At 39.2% G+C, this 21,764-nt stretch overlaps 1 protein-coding gene across 1 annotated transcript in view; it reads right to left on the bottom strand.

Annotated features, from left to right (window-relative positions):
* Positions 1–18,904, bottom strand: part of Aknad1 (AKNA domain containing 1) — a 36,053-nt gene extending 17,149 nt beyond the window's left edge. The window contains 6 exon segments of the mRNA XM_058586306.1: positions 4,165–4,329; positions 8,450–8,583; positions 13,804–13,866; positions 14,084–14,229; positions 14,638–14,677; positions 17,918–18,904. Of these exon segments, the coding sequence (XP_058442289.1) occupies positions 4,165–4,329; positions 8,450–8,583; positions 13,804–13,866; positions 14,084–14,229; positions 14,638–14,677; positions 17,918–18,904 (1,535 nt within the window).
* Positions 18,905–21,764: the final 2,860 nt, after the last annotated feature.

The following is a 21,764-nucleotide window of genomic DNA, read 5'->3' as shown; positions in this document are numbered from 1 at the left end:
AAAATAAAGGTTCATCAACAATTTAAAAAAACTACTTAAAAAATTAGCCACAACTTGTCTAAGGAAAATTTTCTTCTTTACACGTCTCTATACTTTTTGATTTCTTTTGCAATAAATATTTATCACATTTATAACTTAAAAATGAAGGGTTTCCCCCCCTCCGATCTGTTCCCCATATTTTCTTTTATCACTACTAAGTTTACAGAGTTCCCCTGCACTTGACATTTCAAACAGATTTGCATTAGCAAAATGCAGTAGGTGTCCTTCCACTGAGTTGGAAGATAGAGGCTTTAATATCTTTTGCCCTGGGCAAGTTTCACCTTTCTAAGTTATTCCTCCTATGCAAAAAGTTTTTGCAAATTGTAAGGCTCTGAATCAACAGGGTTATCACTGCTTGTTATTACATCGATATCATTTTGGTCCCTTGGGCTTTTAATCCCAGTTTTTCCAATTTATTCATAATGAAATAATCTTTGGATTTTTGCTACTCTTTAAAAGGTGGTGTCCAGACCAAAACCAGCAACATTGGCATCACTTGGGAGCTTGTTAGAAATGCAGGATTGCAAATCACCCAGACCTACTGAATCAATTTAACAAGACGTACTTGATGAACATAGATGCAAAATATTTTATTAAAATATTGGCAAATCACACATAAAAATACATTAAAAAAGAGAGTATACCATGATCAAGCAGGTTTCATCCCAGGCATACCAGGTTGGTTTAACATAAAGAAATCAATAAATGTAATTCATCACATAAATAGACTTAAAGACAAGAATCACATTATTGTCTCAATAGATGCAGAAAAAGCATTTGGCAAAATACAGCATTCATTCATGTTTAAAACACTAGAAAAAATAGGGATAGAAGGAATATACCTAAACATTGCAAACAAACACAAAGCTAACACCATTCTAAACTGAAAAGAATTGAAAGCATTCCCTCTAAAAATAGGAACACAGGATGCCCACTTTCACCACTTCTATTCAACTTAGTCCTTGAAATTCTAGCCAGAGCAATTAGGCAAAGGAAAGAAATTAAAGGGATTCCAATAGGAAAAGAAGAGTTCAAACTATCTGTTTGCTAGTGACATGATTTATATTTAGAAGACCCAAGAACTTCACCAGAAAACTCTGAAAAATGAATTCAGCAAGTAGCAGGATACAAAATTAACATCCAGAAATCAATTGCATTCCTATACTATGAATCAGCTGAAAGAGAAATTAAGAAAACCAACCTATTCATAATAGCCTCAAAAACAAAACAAACAAAAAAAAAACTTGGGAATCAATCTAACAAAAAAGGTGAAGGACTTCTGCAATTAAATCTACAGAAGAGAGCTGGGGTTGTGGCTCAGTGGTAGAGAGCTTGCACTGGGTTTGATCCCCAGCACCACATAAAATAAATAAATAAATTAATTAAATAAAGGTATTAAAAATGACACCATGTTTAAAAAAACTACAGAACATTAAAGAAAGAAAGAGAGAAGACCTTAGAAGATGGAAAGACCATCAGTTGTTCTTGGATAGGGCAGAATTAATATTATCAAAACGGCCATACTACCAAAAGTGCTATACAGATTCAAAGCAATTCCCATCGAAATTCTAATCATGTTCTCCATAGAAATAGAAAAAGCAGTCATGAAATTCATCTGGAAAAATAAGAGACCCAGACTAGCCAAAGCAATCCTTAGCAAGAAAAGCAAAGCGTCACAATCCCAGATCTTAAATTATACAACAGAGTTATAACAACAAAAACAGCATGGTATTGGCACCAAAACAGGCAAATCCCACCCATCATTTACATCCATAAGAATGGGGACCTAACTAGAATCAGATATATCCCATGCTTGGACAATTGTATCAAAATGAATTCTACTGTCAAGTGTCACAAAAGAACCAAGAAAAGAAAAAAAAAAAAAAAAAACAAGATCTGCAGTTGATTTCTAGACACAGTGAAGTTGAAGAAGCCCTCATTTAGGTCCAGGTACCTCAATCAAGTTTCTCCTGAGAGCTGGAAGAATGGGAAACCCTTAGCAAGAGCCACAATCACCAGCCCTAACACCCAGCCTGCCAATTAGTCCAAGAGCTGGGGACTGGGGATGTAGCTCAGTGGTACAGCAGAAGCTTAGCAAGGGAGAAATTCTGGGTTCAATTCCCAGTAATGGGTGCACGCACACAAAACCAGGTGAGGATTTGCATCTGCACTGCCAGCTCACAGAGCTCCTGGCTTGGGGCCTGCAGCAACCACCTCCCCACACCTCCACCGCCACCCTCACCCCCACCCCCATTCACCTTACTTCCCTGGGGGCCCAAAGGGCTCCAGAATGCTCCTTGGGAGCACACAGAAGGAATTGCCCTTAGGGCCAATTCAGATGTGACTCTAAATTAGGTCAGAATCCCCATTATCACTCCTAAGACACCATAATATGCCTCCAAGGGTCCCTTCCCAGATTCCTCACCAAGTAGCCTCCTTATCCCAGGACTCAACTCAAATGTTCCCTCTGACTATCTCTCCCTTAGTAATGCTGCCCTCTCACAGTTACCTTGGTCATGTCCCATTACTTAATAGTCTCAACAGCTAACACCGAAGTAATGCACTGGTTTAAGTACTTTACATGTACTAACTCATTTAAACATCATAACAACCCGGTGAGACAGGCATTGATATCCCATTTTTCAGAGGAGGGAACTGAGACACAGGGAGGTTGCCTAACTTCCCCATGATCACAAAGCTGATAAGTAACACAGCCAGTATTTGAACCCAGGAAGTTTGGCCTCAGAGTCATGGGAGTGTTTTATCACTTCCTGCATAGTGCTTTTTACATTCTGTACTCCTATTCAATTCTCCCAGAAGTGCAAACATCTTGAGGGAGGGGGTGATTTGTCTGCCTTGTTTATGTTGAATCCCAAATACTTAGGAAAGTGCCTAGTAGAACAAATTAAAAAGAAAAAAATAGAAGGGAGACCGGTAGAATAGAAGAAGGGAATCAGGGGGAGGGGAAAGGGGGGGTACTGGGGAATGAAATCGATCAAATGATACTGTTTTATTGTGTGCACGTATGAATATATTATAACAAATCCCATTGTTATGTATAATTATAATGCACCAATAAGAAGGAAAAAAAGTGCCTAGTATATAGGAATAAATATTGCTGAATGGATAAATGAATGAATGAATAATAAATACCAGCAGTAGATGCTTTCTTCAGTACTGATCATTACAAAGTGTGGAGTTTTCTTCATTTTACAACAGTTGCTGTAAACTTGGGACCTAGTAAAGCAGAGTGAATCCAGGCCTGAGGCAGCTGCTGCCGGATGGCTAGAAGAACCCTTAGGCTCCCTCACACCACCCCAGGCAAAGAATTCTGCCTGAGATGGGGGGCTGAGTATCCAGGATGCAGAAATTACCTGTGTCCAAAGTTGGGCCTGAGGGAATGAGGTTTTGTCAGGCAGCAAAGCGTTCTGAGGTGGTGAACACACTTCTTTGGAAGGCTAATATTTATATAAATCCTCTCATTCTTGTCCTTAGCTCGGACAAAAACCTCATTTGAATTTTGAATATCAGCCCTGGGGTTGTGTCTTCAAATACTGAATGACACCAGAGTCGACTTAAGGCAATTATTTAGATGATTCCATTTTTTCAAATTTTAATTTAGTCTGAGATGTTCTGACAGTTGAGGCAAAAAAGCCGTAGAAAGATAGTGGCGATTGATTTGAATTCCCAATCTGGTATATGCAGACAATCAAAAGAATTTAACTTGAGAGAAGGAAAATGCAGAAGTGGATTTAGAGGAAATAATTATTTCACTGAGTGTGCTAGTCTTTATTTAGAAGAAAGAGCACAAAACTATTGAAAAGAAAAATGTTCCCAGGCACGATCCACAAGTTTTGCTATTTATCAAGAAGAAATAGCTATTCTGTGGATCATCAGTTCACACTGAAATGTTGCATCCAAAATTAATGGGATGTTTCAAGACCAACACTTGAAATAGCATCCAATTTCTAAAAGCTGGTACCATTTTAAATATTATGATTCTTAGGGCTTTGGAAAGTTCAGTTTTCATTAAATATTAAAATAGAATCCAGTGAATCCATGAGTTAGGAGTCCAAACATGCATAAAAACCATTTTTCCTGGCACAAAATTAGGCTGTAGGTTGCTGCATGACCTCATTTGAGGACGAAGAGGCTGTGGATGCCAAGTCATCCAGGAAGATTGGAGAGCTCACAGGAAGACAGAGTGCTGAAGTACATTTGCTTTCGTCAATTTTCTCTCTAACATCTTCAAGTAGCACCTCCAACTTGAAGATTTTACCTTCCACTTTTCTGGGTAAACATAAACAGGCACCTCCTGGGCTACGTTCTCAGCCTCCTAACTGGTGACAACAGTAATTGAAAAGGGCACTGATCTACATTTTTAATGTGGCCTATCTATAGACGGAAAGGATAAGGGACCTCTGCCCTGATGCATTCTGTTTAGAGTTTCACTCCAAAGTCCTGGGCTCTGAGCCTTATTTGCTGTCTATTAGCTGTCTATCCTTTGGTAAATCATTTCATCTTTCTGAGCTTCCAGTATCTCAGCTCTACCTTGCTTTTCTGGATCTGATGACACCAGGATCCCTGACAGTTCTAAGAGTTGCAATGCCATGGAAATAATCATTATGCCAATTAAAAGAGAGGAGGAGCATAAAAGTATGAGAATAATTTAATGAATAAGCTCGTTATGATTACATGCACGTATATTTTAAAATATAGATTTTACCCAATTTTCATCTAAATAATTTTGGGTTAAATATAAAATAGAAATGGGAGTGAGGAATAATTTATTAGCAGATGAAATTTGAGAGAAAAACATATGAAAATCAATCCAATGCAGTTAAAGCAGTAGTTTGAGGAAAATTTATACTTTTTTTTTTTTCTAAGAGACAAGTTTTCTGTGTTGCTCAGGCTGGTCCCAAATTCCTGGGCTCAAGTGATACTCTTGCCTTAACCTCTTGAGGAGCTGGAACTCCAGACTTAAACCACTACACCCAGTTTAGTTGAGTTGGGGGAGGGGGGGTTGGTATGTTTCTTTTTCATTCTGGATTGTTTTGTTTTGGTGCTGGGGATTGAGTCCAGGACCTTGTGTATGCTATGTTCCAAGATATGCCACAGGCTTAGAGTCTTAAAGATGCATTATTAGAAGAAAAAGTTGAAAAAAATCAATAAACTAAGTGTTCAAAACAGGAAGACAGAAAAAGAAAGTACATCTAGGAATTTTTAAAATTTTATCAATAAAATAAATTTCTGTTTCCAAAAAATCTGCAAAATAAACTGCTGGAAAGTAATGAGAAACATAAATAACATTAAGAAAAAGAAAGAAGCTGGGTGTGATGACTCCCAGTGACTCAGGAGGCTGAGGCAGGAGGATCATAAATTAAAGACCAGCCTCAGCAACTTAGTGAGACCCTGTCTCAAATAAATATTTAAAAAAAAAAAATTTAGACGCTGGGGGTGTGGCTCAGTGGTTAAGTGCTCCTGGGTTCAATTCCTGGTTACCCCCCACCCAAAAAAAGTTCTTTCACAAGTACTAATTATTCAATATTATTCTTGAAAACCTAGCAAATGAAATAAAGTAATAAAAAGAAATATATAAGAACTGGAAGGAAAAAGAGAAATAAAGTATATAAATATTTAGGGAGGAAAAGCCTGTCATTGCTTTCAGATGCTACAATGTCATACCTTATAAATGAAGACAACCAAGTAAAAATCAACAAAATGCTAAGAACAGAAGTGCAGGACTGGTTGTAGCTCAGTGGTGGAGCTCTTGCCTTGCACTTGTGAGGCACTGGGTTCAATCCTCAGCACCACATAAAAATAAAGTAAAGGTATTGTGTCCACCTACAACTGAAAATATTAAAAAAAAACATTTGGTTAATATAGAGACAGAAACAGATCAGTAGAATGAAATAGAAAAATGTCACAACTACATGCAGAGATTTTGTATTTGATAAAACGTCTTTTGCCATTGGGCACAGCGGTGCACATCTATAATCCCAACTATTCAGGAGGCTGAGGCAGGAAGATTGCAAGTTGAAGGCCAGCCTAGGCAATTTAGTAAGACTTTGTATCAAGACAAAAAATTTTAAAAGGCTGGGATGTACCTCAGGGGTAAAGCACTTGCCTAGCATATGCAGTTCTTAGTACTGAAAAGAAATTAATACATTTTTTAAAATGTCTTTTTCAACTAGTGGAGAAAGGCTGCTGTTTTTGATAAATGGCAGGACAAAGAAATGCTAAAGTGATAGTTGAATAAGATTGGAGAATATTTATAACGTAGAAGGCAGAAGAGAATGCAGCAGAGGACACTTAGAGGCTGCTGATTTACAAAAAAGGAGTGAAATGACCCAGCAAGCTTCATGGCAGTCCAAAAGGAGGCGGGGCTCAAGGAGGTTGGAGGGTGAAGGAAGGAAGAAAAAAGAGGTGTCAGCATGGAGATTTGGAGATAGATAAGAGACATTTTTGAGGGAATTCATGATTTTTCCTGTAAAGCAAAGGACAAGATTGATGCTGAGAATATCAGAGATGATGGAGGTAGATCCCCATTTCTTTTTCTTCCTTCTTTTGGGTGGGGGCAGTACTGTAGATTGAACCCAGGGGCACTCTCCCTCCCTCCCTTTCTTTCTTTCTTTTGAGACAAGGTCTTGCTAAGTTGCCTAGGCTGACCTCGAACTTTCGATCTTCCTGACCCAGCCTCCCAGTTTCTGGGATTACCGGCATGTGCCTGGCAGTAGAATCCCATTTCTTGACTCGTTTTGGCTTCTGATGTTTGAAAGAATCAGACAACCATTGGGCATTCTGATGAACAAGAGAAATGAGATCCAAACAAATAATTCTGTATATTACCTTTTTGTGTATGTGGGAGGGGTCTGAGGTTTGAATACCTTACCACTGTGATAAAAAGCTTTTAATAAGAGCACAGCAGTCGATGGAAACAAGTGACTGCTCAATAAATCAGCAGAATTCTTGCCCCCACAGAAAGCTACCTATATCGGTTTTTGGACAAACACTTAGAAGGTTCTCAACACTTCAAGACCCTAAAGGTTATATGGGCTTCTGCCATTGCCTCGTTAGTCTATGTGAGAATAAGAGGACCAGTCTTGAGCTGATCAGCTTTGCTTGTCCTGAGGTGGCTCCAAGGGAGTTTTGGGAGAGGCTGGGTCCCTCCCTTTCCCCAGTGTTGAAAGTTTTTCCCGTATATGGGATATAATTGCAGTTAAAACCCTTTTGATTTATACTTGTGCCAGGCACAGTGTGGTTGCAACTAGGATATAAATAAGGCATTGCATAACTTCAGTCTCAATGCACACAGAGGCCTGTCTTGAAAATGACAGCTAAGAGATTCCTTGAAAATAAATATACTTACTCTATTAGTTTTTTAAAAAAGCAGAAGAATGTAGAGATGGTTCCCCCCCGCCAGGGAGAAAAAGCCATTGGGGAAAAAAAATCAATATTAAAACCTCATCCCTGCTGTTTAATTATACAGTATTGAAATAAAGGCAGACAGAGGTTCCATTCATTTTGAAAAAAAGTAAATTGTACCTCAGGGGGGAAAAAACATCTCAGGATGCTAGTTCTGAAACATAAATCATTAAAATATTTTGGCATCAAGAATGATTCCACATTAAAATGCTGTGAGTAGAAAGAGTTGAACTTCACAAATATTACTCAATGGTTTCTTTTAATTTGTACCAGGAAATTAAATAGAAACAATCTTAGCCTGGAGTTCTGGAATGGATCTTAAAATTGTTTGGAGTGAAGCGAGAAGAGAATGATTCCATAAAAATGGCCAATTGGAAACTTCAAGAGGAGTGTGCGTCCAAGTTTCTAATGTGAATTAACTCAGGAATTGTTTTCCGTTATCAGGATTTTGAAGGTCCTTCACCTCCGCGCAAATCGACTTTCCAATGATCCTCTCCTGCCACCGCCCTTCAGAACTGTCAGTGGATGGAAAAGGAAGGAGTAAAAAATGGACAGTAGGTAAGAACCAGCCAGGGATAGCAAAGTTAGAAGCAGAGAGAACTAGGAAAGAGCTGAGGAGGACAGGAGAGGAGAAGGCCCTCTGTCATGAGCACATGAGTTCTTCTGATATTTTCTTGTGCTCCTCTGAGTCTCAGAACCAATTAAAATAACCTCCAACAGAATATAAAGTTGTGGCATAGTATCTCTGTCCCAGGAGACAACTGGTCATTTGGGATCGATGCCCAGCATAGCACCTTACACATCACAGATGATCCATGCTACTTGTGACAAGAGAGAATGGTCACTTTTTTCCCTTTGGTGACACAGTTTTTGCTGACTCTAGACCAGTGGCTCTCCACATACTAAGCCAGTGGCTACTTCAGAATCCCACGTGAAAGAGGCCACCTTGGGCCCATGAACCTTGCACGGTAGGTGTGAACCTGACCTGTTGGGATCAAAGTCATCTACAGTTGGGCATTCATGCTTGTGGATTTGCTGCTGCAAGCCCAAATGTTTTTCCTTGGAGGCCAGCAACTCCTGTTCCAGCACTTCAAGGTGTTCCTGAAGTTTCTTCAGGACCTGTAGCAAGTGAAGTCATTGGAATCATCCACATGTAAGCTGTGTGTGTAGTTGTTTTCCCAAAAACGCAGAGTAGGTGACCCTACAGTAGTGTCAGAATCTGACATCTAAAATATAGACAACCCAAGAGTCATCTTGGCACTCGCAACCCCCTCACAGCACATGGCTGAAAAATACAGTCATTTCTGATTTCTCCCTCGGAACCCGCTTGGAGGCCTCTGAACTCCTAAATGGCATATTCATTATCCTGTATTTTGCAGAATGACTTTTACTTATAGAGCACTTTATCTTGTTTAATCTTCACATCAATGTTGTGAATTTGCAAAGGAGACTTCATTATCCTGGTTTTGTAGAGGAAGAAAACAGGAGCTCTAGAAATTATGTCTGAAGTCACATAGATCTTAAAAAGGATCTGAAGTTAAAGGTCCTGGGTTTCAGTCTATGGCAGCTGGAGGGTAAGATGGGGAAGGAATAGCAAAATTTAGCCAGAAAAGTGGGTGGGTCTTGCAGAAGTCACCTCGGGCTGCTTTGTATAAATGAATGTTTAAACTCTTCAGGTCAGGATCCTCTCTTGAAGATATGTAGAGGCTTCTGACCCAAATCCTCAGGTGCTAAACATTCCCTGAGTCCTGCTTATGTCTGACCCTGGGCCTGAGGCATGAGATTAAAAAACTATCTCAGGAACAGTCCTAGTCTAAATGATTTTATTCTGTTGAAAAGAGAGACTGTGTATTTGACTCCAAGACACAATGGAGGAAGTAAGTTTGAAGTCAGATTTAAAGGATGCTCAGGGAAGCCTAGACTAGGCAGTATTCATGAAAATGGAGATTAAAGGAGGAATTGAAGCTATGTTGCCAAGGGTGGGAATATTGCACAATGAGGTTACAATGCAGACAAAACAGGGTTCAAGTTCAGACTTTGTCCCTTACTAATTGAATTATTTGAGATAACTCAAACTCTTGAAACTTCAATTTTTCATCTGTAAAATTAATATAATAGCTCCCATCTTCTGAAAATTAAATAAGATAACCATGCTAGGAGCACAGTACCAGTGTTCCACTGCTCACAATGGGGCTACATCCTGAAAAAGTCATTGTAAATTTAAAATCGAAAATATCACATGTAGAAAAGCATTCATTACATCATAGTCTGGCCCAGCCTACCTTAAATGTGCTCAGAATCTTGCATCGGCCTACAGTTGGGACAAATCACCTAACACAAAAATCTATTTTATAAGGAAAGTGTTGAATAGCTCATGTGATTTGTTGAACACAGACCACTGTACAGTATTGGCTGTCTACTCTCATGATTGTAGGCTAACTCAGAGCTGTGTGGCTGGCTCTCACTGCCCAGCATCTGAGAGAGTATCCTTACTGCATGTCCCTAGCCATGGAAAGATTCAGACTCAAAATCCAAAGCATGATTTCTACTGAATGGGTATTACCTGGCATCATCATAAAATTGAAATATTGTTAAACCATCCTAAGTCAGGTACTATCTATACATATACAAAAGTAATAGCTGCTACTATTATGCATTCTTGTTAATATTAACAAATAGACAAGAGTTTAGAAACATATTGGCCATAGGGTTGAAAATGGCAAGTTTGGTGGCTGTTTTCCGTTTCCTCCCTGTATTCATCCTCTCTCTTTCTCTGTGCCCCAGTCAGGGGCTAACTTTGAGTCAACTGTATCAACAGGCTCTTTTCTACCCTGGCTTCAGTTGTTTCCAGCCAACAGTTGGCAGCAGGAGGAGAGAGGAGTTGGAGACAATGAGGTAGGAGTGAGAGTCATTATTTCCCTGATTTCTTTCTTCCTGCATAGATTGGCTAATGTCAGTCTATCAAAAGCCACAGAGCTTGTCCACTATTCCTACAGCTACAGCTCTCCCTGTAGGCTCCGGTGCCTGGTTTTCCTCTGCTCCTTTAAGCCTGCAGGTGAAGCAGCTCCCCACATTCCTTCCATGAGAGGCTTTCTCATCCTTTATTGGTTTTCCTTAATCTTACACTGTTGTAAAAGAATGCCTTTATTAAACTCTCCTCGGTTACCCCATTTGAGCCAGCCATCTATTCCCTGCCAGGAAGAGATCCTGGTACTAAGAATCTAACAAACTAGAGAGTTTCTGGGTTGGGAGGTGGAAAGAATGTAATAGATTTGAGTAAAATGAGGAATTGGAGAAGGCTAGCAAGTTTGAGTGAAGATATCAAGGCTGAACTAGAGTTGCAGGGAGAGCAGGAGACCCAGGAAGACACGCACCGGTGCTGGAACTATAGATGAAAAGCTAGGGGCTGGGGTTGTGGCTCAGTGGTAGAGCACTTGCCTGGCAGGTATGAGGCACTGGGTTCAATCCACAGCACCACATGAAAATAAATAAATAAAATAAAGGCATTGTGTCCACCTACAACTAAAAATATTAAAAAAAAAAAAGCTAGGAACAGTGGTTTAGGAATTTGTAGCATGCAAATAAATGGCAATTAAAGCCATGAGAGGAAATCAAGTATTCAAAGGCCAGAGGATGAGAAGAAAAGAAAGCCAAGTATTAATTCTAATTTAGGATCTTGGAGTTATAAATCATGTTATATTCCAGAAGATAGGGCACAGTTTTCTAGACATAACTGTATCTCTTTTCATTCTCAGAACAATTCTGAGATGGGAGACGTGCCACAACATGTCTAAGCTGTATAACCAATAAGTAGAACTAGGATGTCTGCTCCAAAATCCAAATGCTTCCCATTATTGTGCTGCTCAAGTTGAGAAGGTTGGTTCCACCCTGTCTGGCCTTCTTCCAACACTGATCCAAATGGGCCTGGAACGCTCAGACCACAGGCTGAAACTTTCAGGAGCTAGTTTTCTGTTCTCCCTGTCTCAGCAGGAATTTCTACTTACCCTCTACCATCAGAAGGATCTTTCTGACTTGAGGCCTCTGAAGGCTATTGCCTTAAACCAGTTCTGCTTTGTTCTGCCCTCTAAAATTCTGTGTCCTGCAAGCTCCCCAAACTCTCGCCTTTGAGAGATCTCCTTTATCTCTCATTTAATCCTTAGCCTCTGCAATTTGCCTTCCCATCCACCACCTCAGTGAAACCAGGCTTGCCAAGTCCAATGCACTTTTTTTTTAATAGACGATTTTTCAACTTGTCTTTCTTTTTATTTTGTAGTGATGAGGATTGAACCCAGGACTTTGCACATGCTAGGCAAGTGATCTGCCACTGACCAATATACATCTTATTTTCCTTTGTTCCTTGAATGGTGTGGCCCAATTTCCTACATTTTTTTTTTGTAGATGGACACAATGCCTTTGTTTTATTTACTTATTTTTATGTGATGCTGAGGATCAAACCCAGTTCTTCACCCATGCTAGGCAAGCTTTACTTCTGAGCTACAACCCCAGCCCTAACTCCTTACTTCTTAAAAACCTCCTTCCTGGGGCTTCAATAGCTCTTCCTCTTCAGATCTGCTCCTGATCTTTTGGGTCTTTCCTCTTCAGTCTCCTTTTTGGGCCTCTCTGTTTTTTTTTTTTTTCCCCTGCCCTCTGCTTGCTGCTGACCAGTGACTCTCTCCTTGACCCTCTCCACTTCCCACTTGACCTGGACAACCTCAATCCCTCCATAGCTTCAACTCACGGCTATGCCAAATCTACATTTCTGGCCCAAATGCTTCTGAGGGCCAGACCCATCACACTAAGGGCCTACTGGACATCCTCATTTGAATGTCCCTAGGGACTTCATACTCAAAGGTGTCCAAATTATACTTGACATCTTGCCTTCTGCCTGCCTTCCACACCCCTTCTGAACTGGATCTTCCACTTTTGTTCCTGACCTTTGTGTCACCCAAGCCAGAAATCTGGAATTCATCCAAGCCTCCTACTTTTCTTTATTCACTCCTTTAATCTGCCACCACTACCTTAAACACATAGATTTGTCTCCCTCTTCATCTTCCTCACACCAGCCTTCAAGTTCTCAAACTCGTCCTGCATTGGGTCTATGCCTACCATAGTGCTTGGTGCTTGCCATTTCTCAATTTTAAATCCTTCCATGTTGCCCCATCACTCAAACTCAGGGAAAAAAATCTAAGCTCCTTAGCATTACTTAAAGGCCTTTCATGATGTACTGAGCTCCATCTGACAAATTACATGAGAGGCAGGTTTTGCCCTCACACTATTGAATCTGTGGTTTCCTTTCTTCCAGAAGACTTCTCTGCCTCCTATTCTGCTGAACTCACCCTTATTCCTCTTGAGATACACCAAGTTAAAAGTCACTTCCAGGAAGCTTTCCAAAGCATTCAATAGCCAGGAGGAGCTTCTCCTAGGCTGTCATGAGAATCATCTATAACCTTTCTTAAGATGCATTTTAACAATCTGTTCACCATCCTGTTTGTAGGAGACTATAAGCCATTTGAAAAGGAAGAATTTCTTCATTTCCAAATCCCTGAGGCCTGGTGCATGGTTTTTGAAGGAATGAATGATTTAATTAATATGATGAGTAAATGGATAATCCATGGTATCTTTTAGCATCTGGGTTCTCCTGGGTTTGGCCCATACTTTTAGGTTTCTACAGCACAGCCCGCCCTGGATCTTGCTTGTGCACACATCAGGACTCCCCACTACCTGCCTTGCTGCTGACTCGATGACCTGAACTACATCTTCCACTTCAGCCCATCTATGGTTCTCCCAGCCTCGGCCTGTTGCTTCATTGTCCACACGTTTCCCATAACCCTGTCACTGATAACAAGGCTGTTAGAGTGACAACATAAATGAGTGATTAAATATAACAACAAGCAAGGGTGTGAAAGTAAAAGATTTTGACCTGAAAAGCATTGCCTCAAGTTTGATCTTAAGTTTTCAAAGTCTTAAATGTTGAGTTGCCAGATACTAGCAATTTTTATAACCTAAATCCACCAGGACCCATCAACTAGGACAGGCACCCTCTTTATAATGGCTTCCATGTTCTTCTCTTGAGCATAACTCAGATTTACGAGTTGACTAGTGAGGTAAGCGATGTATCTATCCCCTGGAAAGGAAAGAGAGCTAAATTCTTATAGAAACAGAATTCTAAACTCTTTTAGTCCCATAAACTAAGACAGTTTAATCTTCAGCCAAACATTTCCTACCAGAACATTCCACTCCCACCATTTTAGAGAAAACGGTGGTACCATGAAGTCATTTGTATTTACCCATGTCAAATTCTCTAATAAAGATTTTAAAAAACTAAATCAAATTCATTACCATTCTTTTTTCTTTCAAATGGCAGAAAGGGTCTTGTTTTATTTTTTTGGAAAATTCTTGTACCTGCAGTAAAAACACATAATATTTCATTAATAGTATGGTCTCCAGTGTTTAAATAATAAGTTTTTAAAAAATTTTTTAGATGTAGATGAACACACAGTATCTTTATTAATTTCTCTGTGGTGCTGAGGATCGAACCCAGTGCCTCACACATGCAAAGCAAGCGCTTTATCAATGAGCTACAGCCCGGCCCCTATATAATAAATTTTAAAAGTATCACCTTAGTCTTCAGTTGATCAGTCTGTTCTTTTAACTTTTGACACATCTGCTTGCCTTGGGATAGCTTTTGAAATATGTAAGTACTTGAGAAGGCCTCTTTCTGAGAGGTGGATGACAACTTCAACAAATGTGTCTCAGTTTTTATTTCTACATAAGAAAGAACAAGTTTTGGCATCCATGCGTTTCAAATCATCTCCGTCTTATTAAGTACTGAAAACAAAAATCTGTGGCAGTAATCAGCCTTGCTATTCTCTTCTAGAAATTTTCAAAACACATATCAAATCATATGATCATCTCAATAGATGCAGAAAAAGCATTTGATAAGATACAGCACCTCTTTATGTTCAAAACACTAGAAAAGCTAAGGACAGTAGAAACACACCTCAAGATTGTAAAAGCTATCTATGCTAAGCCAAGGCCAATATCATTCTAAATGGAGAAAAATTGAAAACATTCCCCCTAAAAACTGAAACAAGACAGGGATGCCCTCTTTCACCATTTCTATTCAACATAGTCTTTGAAACTCTAAATCAAAGAAGTTTTAAAACTCTATACCTGTAAGAAAGTCTTGATGTTTGTGTACTGTAGGCTCCATCTGCATAGTTAAAGAATAAGAAAACATTACTGTTGCAATTGACCAATTACACCATTATTCAGAATGATCAATGGGCTGCCTCCAGGACAACTGATGTGTTCTGGTCATCATGGAGGCAGCCCAGTTCTGTGGTCAAGAGCTGGGTCCATGGTGCTTGGGTTGGATTCCACTATGACACTAATTTGCTGGGTGACACAAGCAATTGCCTCATCACTGTAAGCATCAAATTTCGTGGTGGTGAAATGGAGATAGTAATAGAATCTACTATGAGAATTAAATGTTAAATATTTACCATAATATCAGCAATACATCTTAGCTATCATTATGATCATGTTTGATACCAGAAGGTGGAATACCCAAACATTTCTCCTAAAATTATACTGTAAGCTCCATGACTCAGGAACCATTGTTGATCTTTCTAGCAGCTCTGTTGAGGTCCTTTCGCTAACACCAAACATGTTCTAGGAATTATAATGTGCCATGCACTCCAAAATATGTGTCAAGATAGTGGTTGTTTTATGCTCACCACAGGCTAACTGTTTTAATCCCACAATGAATCACCTTGAGGGTCTTCCCATTGCTCCCAGCATAAAGCTCAGAAATACACAGAGGCCAGAGAATGAAATGGCAGTGGTAAAAGTAGGCTGTGGTCATTAGGAATATCTCCAATATAGGCTGGATGTGAAACCTATAGCATTCAGTTCTCTATCTTGAATTGACAGGCTGGGAAAACAAACAAACAAACAAACAACAAAAAAAAAAAAAAAAAACAGATGCCTGATCTCAAACTACCATTGCCAGAGAGAGATGAGCCTGATATCCATTCTCCTTCTACTAACACAGGAGACTGAGAACTGGGAACAATATTAATGTTATCCTCCTAGTAGAACAGGAACCCTGAGAAATGCAAATTAATCTACCTTGAAATTTCATCCCACTCCATTTAGAATGGCAATCATCAAGAATACAAATAACAATTGCTGGCAAGGATGTGCGGGAAAAATCGTACAATTATATTTTGTTGGTGGGGCTGAAAATGAGTACAACCACTTTGGAAAGCAGTGTGGCAATTCCTCAAAAGACTAGGAGTGGAACTACCATATGACCCAGCTATTCCACTCCTTTGTATTTTTTATTCAAAAGAAGTAAAATCAGCATACTATAGTGACACATGCCTACACATGTTTATAGCAGCACAATTCACAATAGGCAAGTTATGGAACAAGCCCAGATGTCCATCAATAGAGGAATGGATAAAACTGTGGTATATATACATAATGGAGTTTTACTCAGCCATAAAGAAGAATGAAATCATGGCATTTACTGGTAAATGGATGGAACTAAGTGACTAATCTCTACTCAGAAAGTCGAGGGTTGAATGTCTTCTCTTATATGTGGAAACTAGTGTGGGGGGGGGAGCAAAAATAAATAAATAAATAGGATCTCACAAAAACAGAAGGGAGACCAGTAGAGTAGAGGAAGGGGTTAGAAGCGGGGGGTGGAAAGTATGGTAAGAGGAAATACTAGGGAACAAAATCTACCAAATTATGCTATATCCACTATAAACATACTATAATGAATCCCACCTTAGCTATATAATTATAATGCACTAATTCAAATAATAACAAAGGAAAGATCAGTAAAGTAGAGCAAGAAGATTGGGGGAGGGAGGAGGAAGGAAAAAGGAAAGTACTGGGGAATGAGATCAATCAAATTATGTGAATGTACAAATGAATCCCACTATTATGTATATTATATTATATTATATATTATAATATATATTATATATTATATATTTATATATAATATATATTATATATTATATATATTATATTATATTATATATTATGTATATTATATTATGTATATTATGTATATTATATTATGTATATTATGTATTATGTATAGTATATTATGTATAGTATAATGCACCAATTAAAAAAAAAAAAGAACAAGTAACCTTGAAACTTCCCAATACCATAAAGGTATAGATTTCTCCAAGACTTAGGGAAGCATTGCTGTCACCACCAGGTTGGCTGCTGGCTCCAGGTTGTGTCGGGAGGTTCCGGTTCAAATTTCCCAGTGCTGGGTTAAATGAGGGATGGAAATTGAAACAGGCAGACATTGCTATTCAGTCCAGGATGCCCTTCATAAAAGGCTGAAAAGAAATTCCATACTGTCCTGGCAAAGTGACAAAAGAACTAAAATGTTCACTTTGATCTTTTTATTTCTCCCAGTACTAAGGATTGAATCTAGGGCCTCACACATGCAAGGCAAGCACTCTACCACTTATCTATATCCATAATCCTTTTTATTTTTTATTTTGAGACAGGGTATTGCTAACTTTCCAAGGTTAGCCTTGAACTTGTGATCCTCCTGCCTCAGCCTCTCGGGTAACGGGGATTACAGTAGATGCCTCAGCACCCAGCCTACTTTAATTATTAATGTGAATTTGCCTTACTATTTATTCTCCCTCAAATGATGAGATCCTCAGCCTCATCACATTGGAAAGTTGGGTAAGGGATGAGAAGATGGGATGTGGGGCAGTGGGAAAAGGCATAGATTAAGCATTAACAACGTTTTGTATTAAGTGGTTACCAATGTAACAGTTTGTATGGTTTGTTAGACAAAGTTTGTAAGGAAATTAGACAATGGAAAGAAGAAGATAATGTTGCTGCCCTCTGGAGTCTTAAACTTGAGTGGGAGAAACAGTTACCTCTAAATTATTTTGATCCAAATCAGGCTGAGATAAAAGCTCTGACAAAAGTACTAAATAAGCAAAGGACAGAAATAATTGTGATTTTGCAGATTTGAAAATTTACATGGTCCAGGGGAAATTGAAGGAAGCCATGAAAGGAGCAGGTCTTTGGCAAGTGGAGATGGGATGCTTCATGGAAGGTAGGAGGCTCAGAGAATTCAGAGGCTTAGAAGAGGTTTAGGCTGGCCAGGTAATGAAGCTGAGTTTAGAAGGTTAGAACGAAGTAAGATACTAAAGGGGATGCCCCGGCTTGAGGAATTTGGATTTCACCCTCTTGTATGCTGTTGTATATTTGGCCCATGATTCTTCTCATGAGAATATCACTGAGCTTCTGAAAGGTCAAGTCCCTCGCCCCCATGGTCCCAGGGAGCTGAATGAGACCTCAGAACCAGAACTAAGCCCCACTCACCCTCCAAAAACCCACCCTGACAGAGATGACCAGTAGTCCCAGTATATATTTACAGGAGACTCTTTTCATTTACCTGCATTTGTTGTGAAGGTTTTGTACTTTCCCTTTTCTGCTCCAGATGTTGTTTTTCAACATACTTTGACCTAAACATGGTTTCTAAAATATCTTGCATGATTGCTGATTTGTTTCTCAATTTAGGAGAAAAACTGGCTGGCTTAGTCATTGTAAGTGACTTATTCATTATGTGATTTTTAGGGATTTTCATTTTGAGAGCAACTTTAGAGAAATCTGGCAGCTGGCAATGAACTTGACCTTTTCCATATTTGAAGTCATTGCTTGAAGTTGCTTTTTCTGTCAACTGTTTCTGGGGTGTCTGCCGTTGGCAACTTTTTTGTTCATCCTGTGGACCCTTGATTTTAGTTAGAAAATTTAAATTTTCGTGATGGTTGCTATTTGCAGTCACAACTGGCTTTTCTAAATCACAGATATTTTCTTTTGTCATGATAGGAGAACCGGTGGGCTTACTGCTTTTTTTGACATCTCTTTTGGGGTTGAGTTGGTCAATGAATTCTGAGGTTTGTGCTTTTGGGAAAGAATTCTTAACATAACGTGAAATAATATTTTTAATAAAAGCTGTTTCATCAAAACAGTCACCATTACATGCCTCTGGGAGAGTTTCAAAGTTAATACCTTGAACTCTTAGTAATTGCTCTTTAGAAAGATGATGGAGTAAAATATCAGAAACGTTTGACTTTGAAGCAGCTCCTTTAGTAGCTTGAACATGAAGAGTCATGGTGCGTTGATTCTCTTTATCACACTTTTTATTGGTAGCATTTTCAGTAACTTTATCCCACGTCATGGCCATGGCTGTATTTCTGTATGTTTCAACATGGGCAGCCTTTACTTTGGGGTCATCTCCTATTGGAATAACATCGAGGGTGTTAGTATTTCCGGTAAAATTGTAATCATTGCATATGTTCATTTGGGAGAGATCACCATCATAAGGTAAATCTTCCTGTTGCTTATAAGTTGTATCTTCTGAAAAATCGTTTTCATCCATGATTGGGTAGCCTGATGTTTCTTGACCTCTGCTGCCTGGTCCTGCTGTCCTTGTCATGACAGTATATCTGGTTTTCATGGATTGTCTTCATTGTGCACCTTCTTCTATGGGAAATGAGAATAGCCACATTGTTAAATATATTAGAATAATGTACTATGATTAATTTGGTGTCTACACTGAACGAAATGCATGCTTTTCATTTAGAGAAATTCAGTTATAAACATGAAGGCAGAAAACTCACCCAAGAGCTAACTCATCTTAAATATTCTATAATAGTAAAGGAAAACAATTTTCCCTCTTTTGTTTTTTTTCAGTGCTAGGGATCAAACCTAGGGCCTTGTGCTTGCTTTGCCACTGAGCTCCATCTCCCGTCCTCATTCATTAAATTTTGAAGGAGACATTGGTCTATAGTTAATGGCCAAATCTTTATTATTGTCCCTTAGGGAATATTATTTGTGTTTGTTCTCTCAAAATGAGAATTTTTTAAAATATTTTTTTTTAGTTGTCAATGGACTTTATTTATTTATATACGGTGCTGAGAATTGAATTCAGTGCCTTATCCATCTAGACAAGTGCCCCAAATAGGAATTTGGAATGCAAGGAAAGGAGGGATATTTTTTTCTTTTCTTTTTTTTTTTTGGAGTGGGGGAGACCAGAGGTGCTTTACCTCTGAGCCACATTCCCACATCCCCACCCTTTTTTATTTCTATTTTGAGTCAGGGTCACACTAAGTTGATGAGGCTGGCTTTGAACTTTTGATCCTCCTGCTTCAGCTACCCCAGTTGCTGGTATTATCAGTGTGCACCACTATGCCCAGCTTAAAGGATGAATTTTACAATACCAAGGCCTTCATTTATCCACTCATTCCTGAGTAAGTCATGTGACATTGAAAGCCAGCTTAGCTTAAATATAACCACCCACCTTCTCTGTTCTGGTGGGATTTTTTTTTTTTTTTTAGTTGTAGATGAACACACATACTTATTTTTATGTGGTGCTGAGGATCGAACTCAGTGCCTCACGCATGCGAGGCAAGTGCCTTACCACTGAGCTACAGCCTCAGCCCCTCTGGTGGGAGTTTTTTTTTAAAGGTTTATTTTAAATTGACCCATAATAATTGTACAATATTTATGGGATACAATGTGATGTTTTGATATAAGTATATAAATGATCACTCCATTAGATGGAATGATCAAATGAGGCTAATTAGCATGTTTATTCCCTCAAACATTCACAACCATTTTGTGAGAGAACATTTAAAATCCTCTCTTCTAGTGATTTCAAAATATACAGTACGCCATTGTTAACCATAGTCACCCTACTATGCAAGAGAACACCTGGACATTCTTCCTATCCTAACTTTGCACCTATGACCAACCCCTACCTCCCCCTGCCATCCTAGACTCTTGGTAACAGCATTCTGCTTGCTACTTCTTGGGATCATTTTTTTTTTAAATTCCACAGTATAAGCAAGATGGTGAGTACTGTTTTTTTCTCTATTTGGCTTATTTCACTTAACACAATGTCCTCCTCCAGTTCCATCCATGTTGCCCCTCATTCTGGTGCTTTTCTACTTGGGCTTCCAGACATTCTGGTCCCCTCTCTCTGATTTTCCCTTGTATGTCTGAGAAGAGCAGAGATTGGGCAGAAATCTGACCAAGGGAGGACAAATAGGTTTTTTGAACACCTGGAGGCCAGTCTGCAGCCAAATGTCCCTTTTTAGTTAGAGACCAGGCGGGAGCCTGGTCAGAGGCCGCCTTCCCCTGGGCAAGGCTGGCCGGCTGCCATAGCCCAGATGGCAGTGTGGTGGCAGCAGTGTCACGAGGATGCTCCTGAAAGTGGTCAGAGCTGTCATCTCAGCTGCCATTTGGTATGAGTCCTTTTTTACTTTCTTTCTTTCTTTAAAAAAATTGTTTTTCTTTTTTTAGTTGTGGATGGACACAAAACCTTTATTTTATTTATTTTTATGTGGTGCTGAGGATCAAACCCAGTGCCTCATGCATGTTGGGCAAGTGTTCTACCACTGAGCCACAACCCAAGCCCCCCTTTTTTTCTTTTTTAAAAAGAAAATTTTAAGCACCCATTTAAATATCTCTTCTTGATTTCTGGACTTCGTGTACAACTCCTTAGAAGTAGTAGAATTATATTCAGTTGTAGGTGGAGTGACTGAGGCTGTCTTGCCTGAGTACTTGCTAGGCTCTGAAGTTTTTCTAGCCCAGGATGACTATAGCCCCTGGCCACCCAATCTTGCCCATCCAGTGATGGGTTTGGGAGAATGGATCTCCATGGTTCTTCCTCATCCAAATTTTTAGAAGTCTACCAACTTGTGATAGATTACTTAACCTCAAAAGCGAAAATAATATGTTTGGACAACAACAACAAAAATATTGAGCTGAGTTCTCCAAGAAAAATGAGTATAAACTAAATGTGGTAAAGGCATCTGCAAAACATTATACAGAGATCTTAGTTCATATGTAGATGCCAGTGTTGGAAAACTCAATTTAAAAAAAAAAAACACTCTGTTTAGAGAGGGAGAAAGGGTGATTATCACTACTGAACTGCCTCAAATCACTTATAGAGGCTAATGTTTAAACTGAGGGAGGCATACCTTCATGACCAGAATTACAAGCTACTCCCACTCAAGTTGAAGATTAAGGGAAAATGCTCCCCAGGAAAGTCAAAGGCATAGCCTGAAAGTAGGAGTAGAGAGACCTGACTTGAATTTTGCCTTCTTCACTCATTAGCTGTATACCATCTGGCTGGCTTGTAGACTTTTCTTTTCTTTTTTTGGTACCAGGGGTTGAACCCAGGGACGCTTAACCACTGAGCCACATTCCCCAGCCCTTGATTTTATTTTTTGTTT

Source organism: Marmota monax, unplaced genomic scaffold (genome assembly GCF_021218885.2).
Source record: "Marmota monax isolate L192 unplaced genomic scaffold, Marmota_monax_Labrador192_F-V1.1 WCK01_AAM20220418_F8-fsc00181, whole genome shotgun sequence".
Lineage (NCBI taxonomy): Eukaryota > Metazoa > Chordata > Mammalia > Rodentia > Sciuridae > Marmota > Marmota monax.
Note: the sequence above shows the minus strand (reverse complement) of the source record. Positions and strands in the feature narration are given on the sequence as shown.